This window comes from Rhinoderma darwinii, chromosome 12 (genome assembly GCF_050947455.1).
Source record: "Rhinoderma darwinii isolate aRhiDar2 chromosome 12, aRhiDar2.hap1, whole genome shotgun sequence".
In the NCBI taxonomy this organism is placed as follows: Eukaryota; Metazoa; Chordata; class Amphibia; order Anura; family Rhinodermatidae; genus Rhinoderma; species Rhinoderma darwinii.
This window is the reverse complement of record NC_134698.1, coordinates 4,546,908-4,561,962: the sequence shown is the minus strand read 5'-3', so window position 1 is coordinate 4,561,962 and position 15,055 is coordinate 4,546,908. Positions and strand designations below refer to the sequence as shown.

At 41.6% G+C, this 15,055-nt stretch overlaps 1 protein-coding gene across 3 annotated transcripts; it reads right to left on the bottom strand.

Moving 5' to 3' along the window:
- Positions 1-1,970: 1,970 nt before the first annotated feature.
- Positions 1,971-14,272, bottom strand: LOC142665309 (uncharacterized). Of its 3 annotated transcripts, none has more exons than XM_075844983.1 (8): positions 14,185-14,272; positions 10,421-10,477; positions 9,295-9,402; positions 8,581-8,889; positions 5,995-6,125; positions 3,760-3,802; positions 2,851-2,913; positions 1,971-2,457 (listed from the first exon to the last, which is right to left on the bottom strand). In XM_075844983.1, exons 2-8 carry the CDS (start codon positions 10,455-10,457, stop codon positions 2,369-2,371), a joined length of 780 nt encoding a protein of 259 aa, XP_075701098.1. In that variant the 5' UTR covers positions 10,458-10,477; positions 14,185-14,272; the 3' UTR covers positions 1,971-2,368. The 3 variants fall into 3 exon arrangements, with proteins under 3 accessions (XP_075701098.1, XP_075701097.1, XP_075701099.1); XM_075844982.1 differs by lacking the exon at positions 14,185-14,272 and adding an exon at positions 14,005-14,176; XM_075844984.1 differs by lacking the exon at positions 14,185-14,272 and adding an exon at positions 12,020-12,330.
- Between the last annotated feature and the right edge of the window lie 783 nt (positions 14,273-15,055).

Here is a 15,055-nt window from a genome sequence, read left to right as displayed (position 1 = left end):
AGGAATAACCGGGACACTGAGGCTGCTGCCTGCATCTGTAAGTATATTTGCTGCATCAAAGGTAGCATCATTAATGCAGCAGAAGTTATGCAGACCGACACACAATTCTATAACACGTGTCACATTCTGCATGGACAATTGCATTGTCGTCCCAAAGACACGCCACCTGCGCGACATAATGGCAAAGCCACATTCCACACATCGACGAGCTCGGCAGAGGCGGAGATTAAGGTGCTAAACCTGCTTCTCCCAGCAAGCAGGGGTTGGGCCAGCTGGCCTATTTGTAGGCTGGCCTGGCATGAATCTCCTCTGCGTTTTTGACGCGCGTTGCAAACGCTAGTCATGCGCGCGTTTAAAACGCAACAACGCTGCGTATACGCAGGCAAAACGCAATGCCAACGCGCGCAAAACGCAGCGTTTTTTGCGCGCGCAAAACGCACACGCTCGTGTAAATGAGGCCTTATACTGTAGTACTTGTGGGGAGAAGTACCATTTGGGATGGGCAGTGTAGTCTAAACCATCACCCAAGTGTCGGCAGACCTTTATACATATGGTGTTTGGAACAAAAGACGTTATTTCTCATACAATTACCCAAAAATTCTTGCAGAATACTCTTAGTAAATCTTCCCTCATTCTATGGCAGTCCATCATGGAGAAGAGTTCTAGTCTGGTTGTAGGTTCCTCGGCATCTGCTACAGTACCTCATGGGGAATTTTCTCCGGACTGCAGTGGCTGAGGTAATCTCTTTGTGTTTACGATTAGGTGCAAGTCAAAAATTTTGGCCATGTATCTCCCGGCAACAAGACTGCCAAGTGGTGGCACCAGCAAATCACAATTCTCTTCACCACCATAACTTATGATGCCAGCTGAGCAACACACAATTGTAGCCTGAGTCTATATCTGCTCCTTTAAGGCCAAAAAATAGTGAAGCTTCTTCTTCTACACTTTGTTCTGATGCCTTGACAAGGAATTTTGAAATCCAAAAATGACCAGAGAAATGTTTTGACGTTCCCTCTGATTCTACATTGACTGGTGGTTGAGATTTTTATGAAATATCGGTTAGGTTATCACCAAGTGGCATACACAAAATCATAGGACCGTATACAAAACTTAGAATGGCCCCATAACACTGCCAAATGTACCCTAAAATGTTGTTCTGATTAGATTATATATAATCTATATATATAATCTATATATATATATATATATATATATATATATATATATATATATATATATATATATATATAATATAATTCTGTGTGAATTCTGTCACCACTAGGGGAGCTAACTTCATGTGCATTTATACCGCCAGTTTTGAACTCAACGGGAGCTGTATAAACTGTGTGCAGTGAGCTCCCCCTAGTGGCTGCAGAAAGCAGAGATGTCAACTTGGGAGAGCCCTTCACAGGGTGATACTCGAGCAGCCAGTCACGGCAAAAATGGGTGTAACCTTTTTTAGGGGCGTGGCATAAATAAAAAGAGGTAGCTATATATATATATTCAGATCCCCCTATATTAATATTAGAGCCCTAACTAAATTGAAGGTCCCAAACCCTCTAATTATTTTCAGACCCCTATATTAATATCAGACCCCAATCCAGACAAAAATAAAAAAAACTCAGACCCCAGTCCAGAACCCAATAAAACAAGAGCTCTGAGCGAGAAGGGTAGGTATACAGCCCACCATGAGTTGGATTAATCCAATAGATGATGGCTGATTTTTTAAATGAGCCCCTTCCTCAGAAACCGAATAAAAACTATATATCACCGGGTGACTGGGTGAGGGAGGCTAAAAATAGGGTAACTCCCGATAAAACGGGTAGAGTTGACACGCCGGAGGTAGCCGCTATGACAATGTCATGAAACGCAGGGAAAGCAATGCCGTGCCCATGACGGGCCCCGTAGCACTTGTGTGCCCAGCCTCTATGGTAGGTATGCCAAGGAAACTACATATCACAGCAAAAAGATATCATAGTGGAGCAACCTTTCTTTCGAGGTTAGCCACGTAAATGTATTTTTATATAAATATGGTTCATGATATTGGAAGGTATAGATATAACATGCTTTGAGGTCTGCCAAACTTTCTCAACCTTTTCCTGCCCTTGGTTTAGCAGCGATTCTGTTATCAGTCTGGTTGCTAGGGGAGTGCTGCCTGACAAAGTCATTGAAGAAACCACGGTTACGAGGTCGTGTATCCCTAGCAACCAGATTGTCAGACTGATGGTTTGGCAAAGAACTGGAATTCTACCGATTTTTTTCTACTAGGGGAGAATATGATTTTTTTTCTTCTCATGGTTATCATGGGCTGCGTTTTCGGGATCTATACAGCACAGATCGTGGGTGTTTCCGCTCATTAGGATGACCCCTAAGTCTCTTCTTCCTGATATTCTGCGGCATCCATAAATACGTCTTCCTCTTCATGACTACTCACTTCACCATAATTTTTTTGAGGATCTATAAGAAAAAAATAAAACAAAAATATTCACATCATGGGATCTTGGAACAAACTCTACTACAATTTATCTGTTTCTGGGTAACAAATAACATGGCCGCCATTATATATTCCACACTTTCACCCGGCTTTCTCATACTCCCAGGCCACGAATCTGTATAGTTGTACAGAAGTACATGTATCACTTTACAACTAGGCAGAAGATTTGCTGTTAAAGAGTCTGGGGAAACTGGGCGACATTCTCTATGGAAGCTGTAATGGCAGCCATATTGGATCATCGAGCTAAGAAACGGCTAAATAAATCTATTATTCCAATTTAAATAAGAGGATAATTCAGAGACTTAAAATTACTGAGGGCTGCTTAGGCGGAAATGCTGGTGAGAATAATACATTACTTTGGGCACTTGGGCTGGGCACTTTCTGTTGGAGTTCTTCATTCTCCTCCTCACACTTGCCTTCTGAATGGGGAATGACAAAGAAAAAATGAGAACCACTCATAACACACTTAATCATATTTTCCATGGTGACTAAACACAGGATACATAAAATAGCTGGTTCATACTAGAATTTTTCCTAACACATGCAGTACCTCTTATAGCCTCTTGGCGTCTCCAAGAGAAAAACTACAGCTCTTGATTACAATGCAGTTACATGTGCCTTTAAGAGTTCAGAGACCAGAAACAGCTGAATAGAACATTAAAAGGGACAAAACAGGGACTTATACTGATAAATGTCCTTTAATCTGGCACTTTATAGTTCGTAAATACTGATAATCTGACATTTAACAAAAATAGCCTCATGTCAAATTAACAGTTATTAACTTGAGAGCCTGTCGCTTGGTGAGTTCATGACGGCTCAAAGTAGGTCTACGGTGGTACTCCCGCACTTCTGAAGATCCCACTGTCTGTCATTACTCAGGATAAGGCTCTGTTCACATCTGCGTTTGTCAATTCTGTTGTTCTGCTCCGTCATAGAAGCAGAACACTAAAAATGATGGAGGACCGGGTCTGTGGCATGACAGATACCAACGTCACCTGACGGACCCTATAATAATGGGGCCTGTCGGTTGCCATCGTGGTGTCCGTCATTTTACCGGGCAAAATAGCTGCAATATTTTTTCGTCTAATATGACTAAATCTGCAATGGAGCCTCTGACGCAGATGTGTTCAAAGCCTTATTGGAATTTTACTGTATAAAGAGAGATTTTTTATTTATAAGGAAATCAAATAATCGTCAGCTCGTCAATCTCTACAGTAGGGGGTAAAAAAAAAAAAAAGTAAGAACCTTATGAAGATATGACCTACCTGGTTCACTTCTTGGTTTTCTTTGGATTTCTTCAACTAGCCCCTGGGATGAGAGAAAAATATCTGAGATTTTTGACCAAATATAAAAATAATTCTGTATATGCCATTCTGTCCACCACAATTTTTGTCAATTTTTTGAGATTTGCTCAGTGTGAGCCCTGTGATGAATAAACCTTGTGCAATGGCCAATGTAAGGGGTACCACAGTCTACTGAATGAAAATATCAGTCAAGCTCCCCAATTTCCCCAAGAACCGTAGGGGGTATAGGGAGCATGGCCACAACCCCGGAGTGACGGGGTGATCACAGATTCTTCCATTGACTGATAAAACTGTTTCCTCGTGGGCTTTTTGTTCTTGATGTAAATTCTGGCCATTCCCACAAAGTAGTCAGTCATAGTATTTCCTACCATAGTGTTTCCTATCTTGTGATATTAGTGTTTCTTTTCCTTTTTTTGTATTTTTTATTTTTTTTTGGACATACTATGTCTTACTTTCCACGTCCCGGTGTACAGACATCCAAAAGATTGACCTCTAGGTCATCCTTATTAGTTTGTCACCAGGTTCTTGCTGCTCATTCACTGAACTGGAGATGGGACAAGTTGTATAAGGCGTTTACCCCTTTGAACTGGAGATGGGACAAGTTGTATAAGGCGTTTACCCCTTGACAACCCCCTCGAATGTCTCTAAACTTTTCTTTTTAGAAAAATAAACATTGAATTAAAAAGAATGGGGTCATTTGGGAACATTCTTAGACTTTGTGGTTTTTCAATACCATTTGTCCCTTCTATGTTAAAAAGAGGGAGCGGTAAAAATGGCGTTCGTGAATGATTTTTTTATGTGCTGTAAGCCTAGCAACAAGTGCTACAGTGAGTGGGCGACCACGTTGGAGCTCGGCGGTACATTGTAGACTCGTGTTATCAGCAGAAGAGTCTACAAGAGTCTTCGATGTGAAGAAAGGAGAACTTATCTCACAAATTTTCTTTAACAGGTATGTCCTCTTTTGCAACCAATTTTTTTTTATCCTTATTGCTCTAGTGCAGAGCCTCTCAAACTGTGAGGCACCCCCCGTTGTTGGTGAGGCACCCCCCGTTGTTGGTGAGGCGCCTCCCGGTTGTTGGTGAGGCACACCCCGCTTGTTGGTGAGGCACCCCCCGCTTGTTGGTGAGGCACCCCCGGTTGTTGGTGAGGCGCCTCCCGGTTGGTGGTGAGGCACCGCCCGGTTGTTGGTGAGGCACACCCCGCTTGTTGGTGAGGCACCCCCCACTTGTTGGTGAGGCACCCCCGGTTGTTGGTGAGGCGCCTCCCGGTTGTTGGTGAGGCGCAGCTGGGGAGACAGAGTTGACAGAAGTGATCATATGCTGTACAGGATTTCTCTGGTTGCACCAATCCTAGGTTTACCAACATAACGCACTAAATTTGTGCTAACTTTAAAGTTCTACTGCATTTGGCATCGGTTACTACCAATGGTAATGCCCAGATATCACTTTCTTCTGTCTTGTGGGGCCCCAGTAGAAAAAGATTGAGACACCTTGTTCTAGTGCATCTAAAATAAAAAAAATTAAGCAAGTTTGCAACTAGTATTGATTTACAATCTCCTACCGTATTGTGTCTACAGTTCCTATGCAGATGTATGCATCTCCATGGTTACAGACTACAAACAAACCCTTTGAGTAGTCCTGTAGGTATGTTTTTCTCTTTTTCTTCTGTCCACTCTTCTACTGTCTGTAGGTTAACAAGAAGAGAGGGCAAGGGGAAGGGAGTAACACATGACCGCAGGAGCAGACTACACACAGGGTTTGTTTTTAGTCTGTAACCATATATACACATGGGTCCGCATAGGAGCTGTATACACAAAACATTTTTTTATTTGAAAGGGTTTGTAAAAAACGCCCCGTGGGAACGGAACGCAGTTTTTCCCATTGAAATTAATAGGCAGATGTTTGGAGGCGTTCAGTCCCCGCATTTTTAGCTATTTTTCTAGGCTGTGTGAACATACCCTAAGTGACACATTATTTTATAGGAATATGATCAATTTGTTGTCCAAAGTAGAGGAAATTGATTTTTCTAAGTTTTTTTATTTTTGGGGGTGGGGATCTCGAAAAAAAACCCTTTAAAATGTCTTGGAGCAAAAAAAAGATGGTTGCTAAAAAGGACATAATCGATAAGTGAGATTGGGTGGTGGACAAAAACAGCAAAAATTGAAATAAAGCAAATTTGAAATAAAATAATACATACAATATTTTTAAAGCACATCTTCTTCTTCTTCCATATCATGAATGCTACTCCTGCTGATATCACCACCAATCCAAAAATCCCCAACACAACCCCCATCAACATATGTGTCCTATGAGAATTTCTTCTTTCTTCTAGAAGAAACCAATAAATGAAATCAGACAGGAGAAGAACAACATGTCTTCAAAAGAAAAAAACAAGAACAAAGAAAAAAAGTTAGAAATAATAGAGATTTGTTATGTCCATGTGATACTTGCTAGGACACGCATTTCCTTAGAAGTTAAGACGCCATAATAGAGGATTCGCCAAAATGAAGGATCGGGGCCTAGGAACCGAGTAGTATTTTTGGAAAGTATTGTTGAAGAGCAATTCCACCCGTAAGGGGAATTCACACTACATAAGTTGGTCAGGTTTTGCAGGGTGAGTTTGACTTGTGACATGGCTGTAGCTGGGGGAAGGGTTTATAAATGGCCTCCAGTCTAAATTTGGATGGTTTGCTACTATATTTAATGGGAAACTATTTTAACCTATGCAGAAGACCTGCCCGGATGAGGAGATATTTTTTTATTGGTTGGGTTTTTCTAATTGCACCGGGTTCCGAAAATTGGGCGTAAAACAAAAGTTCGGGGTGATTACAAAAATCACCCCAATGCCATATATACGTGTTCAATATTTTCCAGTGTAATGAGGGAACAAACAACCATAACCCCACAGGCCCCGGGATCTCAACATGGGAACTTAATTTCAACAGTACATTGTATGCTACATTTCTGTGTTACCCGGACAGTAAAAATGATCCCCAACTGGACTATTTTACTAATATAGTAATTGTTTCCTCCTTTTCCCATACCCTCATGGAACGCCAGAAATTAGGTAGTTCTAGTAGCACTGATGAAAAACCAACACTTGCCCATGTGACCGAGATCGGTCTCCCACTTCACTGGTGTCGAAGCGTCATTGTCTGACGTGACCACTAGCATGAGCGGGGCCGGTGCATCATTGTCTCACGTGACTACTTGCATCAGCGGGGGCGGCGTGTCATCATTCCACGTGACCACTACAAGGGGCTGGCGCTACGAGGTCCCTGCTGAAGTAAGGATGACTGTCAACTGTACATGTGGAGAATATTTTTTTACCGTGGCCATTGTTAGGGGTCTGCTGGGTATCACATGTGCAAGTCAACTTTACTTGAGAGTGGGCAGAGGGGGATACACTGCAGAAGGTGGAACAAACTGCATCATGGGAATTGAAGTTTACTGAGTGCACAGAGACAACAAATCCCGCCAAATAACCATAAGTTTGCCCACGGATACAGCGTTAAATCGGGGATCGGTGAGTAACTCTGAAATGTGATTTTCTTTTGGGAAAGCAGTGCAATTGTTGGTTAGACGTGTTTTTTGTTTTTTGCTCCCTGGATAACCCCTCAAAGCATAAACATACCTCCCCATAAGAAACATCTCTTTGATAAAACAAATTATTAACATTTACTTCTAAAGGCATTTAATTAATAGCCAGTGTTGGGTTACAAGTGATTTCTATCTGTGAACAAATCTGTTTCGACCTTCTGCACCTCATCAGCATAGAGGCGTAGGGCAGTTGTTATGGAATTGCAAGTTGAGCTATTCCCCTAAGGCTGCTGGAGACTGCCGGGAGAGAGCCTGCAAATAAATCCGCAACCTCAAATCAGTCACAACTCTGAGTCTGAGGCTACTCAAAGGTTTTCGCCAGAGCCGACCGCAAGGCGGGATGGTCTTTGCTGCATAGAACCCAGGTTGTCTTAGCAGAGTTCAGTGTTGGATAAGGCAGGCAAACCTGAACAGGAACCAGACAGCGAGAGTTTAAGCAGAATGTCCAAAACAGTAAGCAAGTGGATACCAGGAAAAGCAGAGGTCAGAACCAGCCGGGAGTAGATAATCAAAACCGGTAAACAAAGGGTTATCCAAGTACATGCCGATGTCAATGTCCAAGGAGTCCAGAAGTCAAAGGTGAAGGGTGTAGATAAGGAGCTTGATCAAAATTCCTGCAGACAGGAAATTCACAAGCAAAGCACAGGTGGAGAAAGCTAGGTATAAATACAACCCTACACCTGATAGGCAGAAGGACAGAGAAAAGAGATAGGCTCAAAGTAAAACAGAACCGCCCAGAAGCTAGAACAGTAGTTATGGTGATCTTAAGAGAACAGGCGTTTTCTTTACAAAAGTTTGGTGAAAGTTCCCAAGGAATACTGCCTAAAATATCTTCTTCCTTATGTTTCCTGATAGTCAATATTTCAGAGAAGCTGTATCCTCAAATCAACACGTCTAGCCAGATTCTTTCTATGTGCTGAGGAGGCCCAAAAAGGCTGGAACAGATCTGTCCACAGATATTTAACCTGAGCCATGTTCTAAGATTCCTTCAGAGACATTAAGACTGAAGCTGTTGGCAATAAAAATGTTCAGCTAAGTTAGTATTTTGGAAAACTAAGACAACTATTCAGGTTTGATTTAGTTCTAATAGAACAGAAAACATAAAAGTTAGAATCCGACTGTCGAGAAGAAGAACATTCTTTTTCTCGGTATTCAATTTTTATTGGTTTAACAAGAAACTTACCAGAAATGTGTAGGAAATAAATAAGTTCATAGTTTTTCGAGTTCACTAAAAGTATGTCAGCTTTATATTCTCCTTGGTCTTCCTCTGCTAAGTTACGTATGACTAGTGATCCATTATTGGAGCCTCTCAGTCTTCCTTCATATGCGCTGTTCCGGATGGTAACAACTTCGTGTGGTTTGGTTGTCGCAAAATTGATCCCATTTATGACCCACTGGATGTCTTGTATGTTACTTTCTTCAAAGGTTTCCACCACTAGAGTTACCTCTTCCCCAATTAACGCAGATATATTCTTGGTTCCCAAAAAGACACCTAAGAAAGTAGGCAACCCAAAAGAAGGCATGCTATAATTATTTATCTAAGATGCACCACCCGTATCACCCACTAATCCGAAGCCTAAAAGGCACATGACCATCATATGGCTTCGTACAAGTTCTAAGGGTCCTTTTACACGGGGCCATTTTGGCCGTAACAACGAGCACTGTCTCGTTGATCGGCACTCATTTGCTCTTTTTACAAGTCGGTCGTCCCCATACATTTCTGTCGTGTCGGCAGCACGTCTGGGATATGTGCTGCCGATAAAGATAATATCCAAGGCTGCAGAAACTATACGATCAGATATGAATGAGCGTTTGCGCGTTCAGTGTTCACTGAAGTGAAACTTCAGTGTTCTCAAACATTTGGAGTCTAAATGCGAATAATAAGGATATTACTTACCATTTTTTAAAGAAGGTTTTACCTCCTTCTTGTTTTCAAAATTATCCCCAGTCTTCTCTTTTACTGTAGATCCCAGGGATGTTCCTTCTGAACTCCTAATGAATAGCACTAGACAAGGACATGACACATATCAGTGTATGGTCTCAATGCAAAACAAATTGTGGGATTATAACTATTCACATTCAACCGATTCTCCTCTAGAATTTTTACACTCTTGCTGGAATATTGCCGGTTACATAAGACGAATTTAGGCATTGATGACCAGCGATGATCAAATCTGAAGAGAAAAAAATCTAATACGGCCAATAAAAAGAAATTTTCTTGAAACTGATGATTTTTTTTTACCATAAATTCTTAGTTCATAATCAAGAATATTGTGCCAAAACAATTACCTTCACGACTATAGATGGTATGGATGTAGAGGCAAAGATCCGACCATAAACAATAATTGTGAAATTGGTTCTCTCAACGGGTCAACGTTGGAAGTCCTAGATGGAGGATCCCTCCTCGGGGACCCCTCTCTATTGGCTACAGTGGAGAGTCACCCTAAAGATAGTAGCTTGTTCTTAAAGCAGCCGGACCCTGGTGATCAAGTCATCACCGGGAGCTATAATACAAAATCGTTGTCCTGATTGGACAGTACCTTTAAGAACAAGGTACTATGCTTCTGACTTTCCGTGTTTGCCTCCTTACCATTGAGCACCCACCGTCTATGGCCAGCTTTAACCATCATTAATGTTTTTGTCCTTTATCAAAAATTTTGACACGGGTGAAATGGTGGCACTTCTTTGTTATAAGACTTGGTTGAGTTCTAGCTCATCCATGTCTCGATGACAATTTAGAAGCTATATGATGGTCGATAGTCATTGATGATGCTCTCATCCCAATGACACCAACCGTATATATTCTAAGTAGAAATTAAGAAAACATATTCATTGGTCGATGATTCCAGTCATGGAGGAATCAGGTCAAGTTGTATCTCAACAGGTCAAGACTATACAAGTGCCCTTGTGGCTTTTCTCAGCAAATACTAGACCTTTTTGAGGTTTGGTAATTGAGACGGACCTTGGGAAATTAGGATTGTTAGGAAATATGGTTTATTCAGACCACAGGATAGTCGACTTACACATCAGCATAAACATCAAGTCGTAAGTATATTCCATCTTCTATTTTCTTCTCATGACTACAAGTAAAAAGGGACAGAAGAAACATTTTGATGAGTTGCCCCGTTTTAGGCCTTATTTGCTCTTTCACCTTTACATGTTTGTAAAAAAGGAAAAAACTAAATAATGGATCTTTTTTTATTACAATGGATTAGAAAATTAAGCCAAAGTTTTATCCATACCATCAAATTTTTTTTCCACCTACTGGAGCAATTAACGATTACTGGGATGCTGATTGTCATGTGGAGACCCAATAAAGCCAGGGAAATTTTAAGGCAATGTTCCTTAGGTAAAGTGAGCAAAAACTTCAGAAGGAAGAATACAGTTTCTCTAGTGTCATCCTTTAGTCAATGTCTGGCCCCTCTAGAGCTTTAAAACATGGCAAATCAGGGACATCCATCTGGATCATCTTGCACTCCTCCCATTCTGCCCCGGGAGATTTTAATTCGTTTAATGCTGGTTCCTACCATCCCCAAGAATATGTAGGTTTAGCCCCAGTTCTGGGTGTATGTGAAGCGTAGGTTCCCAACTCATAGAGGTCACCTTGTCGTGGCAGGTGGGTTCACACAATTTGATCAAAATGTGCGCTAAGAAATTTAGCAGTAATGCATATTTATTTATATTTAGTGGCTTAGGTGGCATTAGTGTTTGCAGTGTGCTGTCCCCATTTTCTTGTGTGCTGGACCAGATGCGTCATAGGTACATTGGCTTAATCCATTGGTTCAACAAAGGTCCAACTTTCTACCCAATAAAGTTGACCGATACTCTGGTCAGCTAGGAGGGCATATCAGGTTTGATATCACTCAAAGTATATTTGACAACATGCAGTAAAATGTTAGAGTTCCTGCTTTAGTGGCTGAGTAACCTCATTAAAGAGATCTACACCAATTAAAAAGCATTTTATGTCTGCCCTATAACTAAAATTGATCAAATGATCAAACCTGATCACTACAGAATTTGAGCCCATATTAATTTATTGACTTCAAAATAAATAAAAAATTGGGACTACCCAACCAGTGCACAAGTAAAGTCTATAGATCTCTACACAGATAGTAAATTTCCATATAATCTGTACTAAGTACACCAAATGCACAAGGGAGTGGTCGAACACGTTGGTGTAGAACGGCACTGGGATATAAATGGTGGATACAGGTGTGGGATCAGTTTCCATAGATATCAGGACAACTTTTATTATATGTAGAGCTTTTCTGTGTCTCACGTGTTACACGCTGAAATCAATGAGTGAGTCAATCCGCCCGATTCTCCTGATCTGTATATATACACTAATAGAATACAAAGAGTAAACCAATTGACCAATAATTTTCCTAAATAATGCAAATTAAGGATTTCTCAATCTATCCTACTGATTAGGCCCCATTCATATTACGTTTTGTTTTTTTCGTATAAGTTAAATGGAACTCATAATAGCCTATGGGTGAGGGATGCCACTGTAAGGCATCCGTCACAGCCGCCATTTAACGCGAGACCGTAAACGTGATGCTAACAGGGCCTTAGCAGAACTTAATTTTGATTTGAGGACCAGAAGAATTAAAATAGTATACCTTGATTGGAAAGATTAGATTCTCCACTGATCCTTGACGATCATATGATCAGCACCAACATCGGGGCTCAGTGGTCATCGCTCCTGCTTTAAAGCACTAGGGTCGTGTGTTCAACTCCAACTCGGACAACATACTCCCACCATATGCATTATGAAATATAACTAGGGTTTGTCATAAATGTAGGACTGGTGGGCGTCTGTCTGTGGTCCTCGTCCTAGCACCGCACCCCTTTGGCTCCTATTGCCCGTGCTCCATTTTTCCCAGAGACACACTATTGGATCAGTATGGGCCGATTATGTTTCTACCTAGAAAAGTCAAATGTGGCCTACAGGAGATAAAGGGATACTTCATATGATCAGTGGGGGTCTCTCAGCAATCGGACCCCAAACAATCCCACAGTACATTTATGGCATAGCCTGGAGATGTATAGCATAAATGCAGGAAAAACCTTTAAGGACTCTTGCACACGCTGACGATTTTGTGCTTGCTGCAAAAAAAACAACCTATTCACACGAAAGGAAATGATTTTCAGTCGCAGAAACTTCTGCAACAAAATGTGCAATGTGTACAGGGAGTCTAAGGCTGAATGCACACTTTGCATAATTTGAAGCGGGAAAATCCGCATAAAAACTGCAGGTATATTCACGTAATTCCGCAGCTAAAACCGCACCTAATGGTGCATTTTCTTATGCGTTTTTAGGTGCGGTTTTTACATTTTGATGCGGAAATAGGTGCGTTTTTCTTTAAAACTAGACAGATACAATTCGCAAGCGGAAACACAAGATAAATTGACACGCTGCGGATTTTAAAATACGCGCCACAGGTTAATTTCCGTGCAGAAAAATCTGCACCGTGTAGATGAGATTTCTTGAAATCTCATTCACTTTGCTGGTACTTTATTACGCTGCGGATTTGCCGCATGAAAATACGCGCAGCAAATCCGCACGTAATACGTGTGTATTCAGCCTAAGGCCGGGTTCCAACGGGTCGGATACGCTGCGTAAAACTTTTTCTGTCCGAAAAACCTCACCACATTGTGGTGCAGTTTCTCGGGTGGAATTTCCATTGCGGAAAGCAGCGGTAGAAAAAAAACAAAAAATTTTCATACTTACCCCGGCCATTGTCATGGTGACATGTCCCTACTTTGCCGTCCGGTCTAGCCTCCCTGGATGACGCTGCAGCCCATGTGACCGTTGCAGCCTGTGATTGGCTGCAGCGGTCACATGGGATGAAACATCATCCCAGGAGGCCGGACTGGAGGAAGAAGCAGGCAGTTCTGGGTAAGTATAGGGTTTTTTTTCTGAGTTGCGACTTCCGCAGCAAAAGTCGCAACACTGGTTTTACATCCCCATTTCAATGGGGAAAACCCGCAACAGGAAAGCAAAGAAAAAAACAACAAAAATTGACACGTTGCGTGGGCATGAGATTTTAAAAACTCTCATCCACTTTGCTGTTACTGTAAATGCTGCGGAATTCCTGAACAGAATTCCGTCGCGAAAATTCCGCAGCGTTTCCGCTACATGGGAACCTGGCCTAAGGGTGTTTTCCATTGAGCTGTTTTGATGCAGCATTTAAAGCCAATGCCAGGAGGGAATCGTAAAGGGAGGGGAAATCTATAGTAACGATTCTACTTCTCTTCTTTTTTTTTTTTAATCCACTCCTCATTATGGATTCAAAACTGCATAAAATAGAACTGCAGGTGTGAATATACCCTATGTTTGAATGTTCTCCTCGTGTTTGCCGGGGGTCTCCTCGGGACCCTCGGTTTAGCTCCTCAAATTGCAAGAGCACATTTATATTACTTGGCCCTAGAGCAGCATAGTCCTTATACAATGAGTAAGTAGCAAGACATCGGTAAAGCTGAAATCTAGTAATATAAAACCAGACAAGGGCTACAAAAAGAGTAACAGGAGCGAAAACATATATAAAAAATAAAGATAATAAGACGATAAACAATAGAGATGAAGAGTAAATCACAACCTCACCATTGTGTATGGATCGGGATCATCTTACTTTTACTTTCACTTTGATACCATCCCCCTTCCCGGGCAGCCTGGAGTCAATTATAAACTACGGGTCGAAGGCTTGTACTAATACTAAAGCTGCTATATAATGTAGACAGGAATATAGTATATAACACGTACATACGGCGTAATACGACTTACACTACGAGAGGTAGGAAGCGTGACACGGGGCGGAGGCTTCAGACACTCCTTCCCTACATTTCCCAGCAGGAAGCTTAGGATCATTATAGGATTTTCGTTTGGAAGTTGAGGAGCAGATAATCAGTCCGAATCGGACGACTACGAGCGAGCAAGATAATCGCTTAATAGAAATAGATGAAACGCTTGTTAGCCCCGTGGTGACACACCCAAATTGGATTTTTCCACCGTTGCATTCTAAAAACCACAACTTTTTTATTTTTCCGTCGGGCCGTATATAGGCTTTTTTTTTCCGGGACGAGTTGTAGTTTTTAATGGTATCGTATAATGTACCAAATAATGGACTGAGAAACCTTTAACAATTATTTTGCAGGGTGCAATGTAAAAAAAAAATGCAATTCTGCCAGAGTCTCACACATACACAGCATAAATACAGGACACACTCACTATACACACAAACACACACACAAACACACAACCACATGCACACACACACGCACAACCACACGCACACACGCACACACAACCACACGCACACACACACACTATATATACCACACACACACACACACACACGCGCACAGACTCTCATATACCCACACTCTCATACACAGCACACATACAGGACACTCTCACATACTCTCATATACACAATGCTCTCATTCACAGCACACATACAGGACACTCACACACACACACACACACACATACACACTCACACACATACACAAGCACAATACAGGACACTCTGACAAACACACTCTTTTTCATACACAGCACACATACAGGACACTCACACACACACACACACACACACACACACAGACTCTCATATACCCACACTCTCATACACAGCACACATATAGGACACACA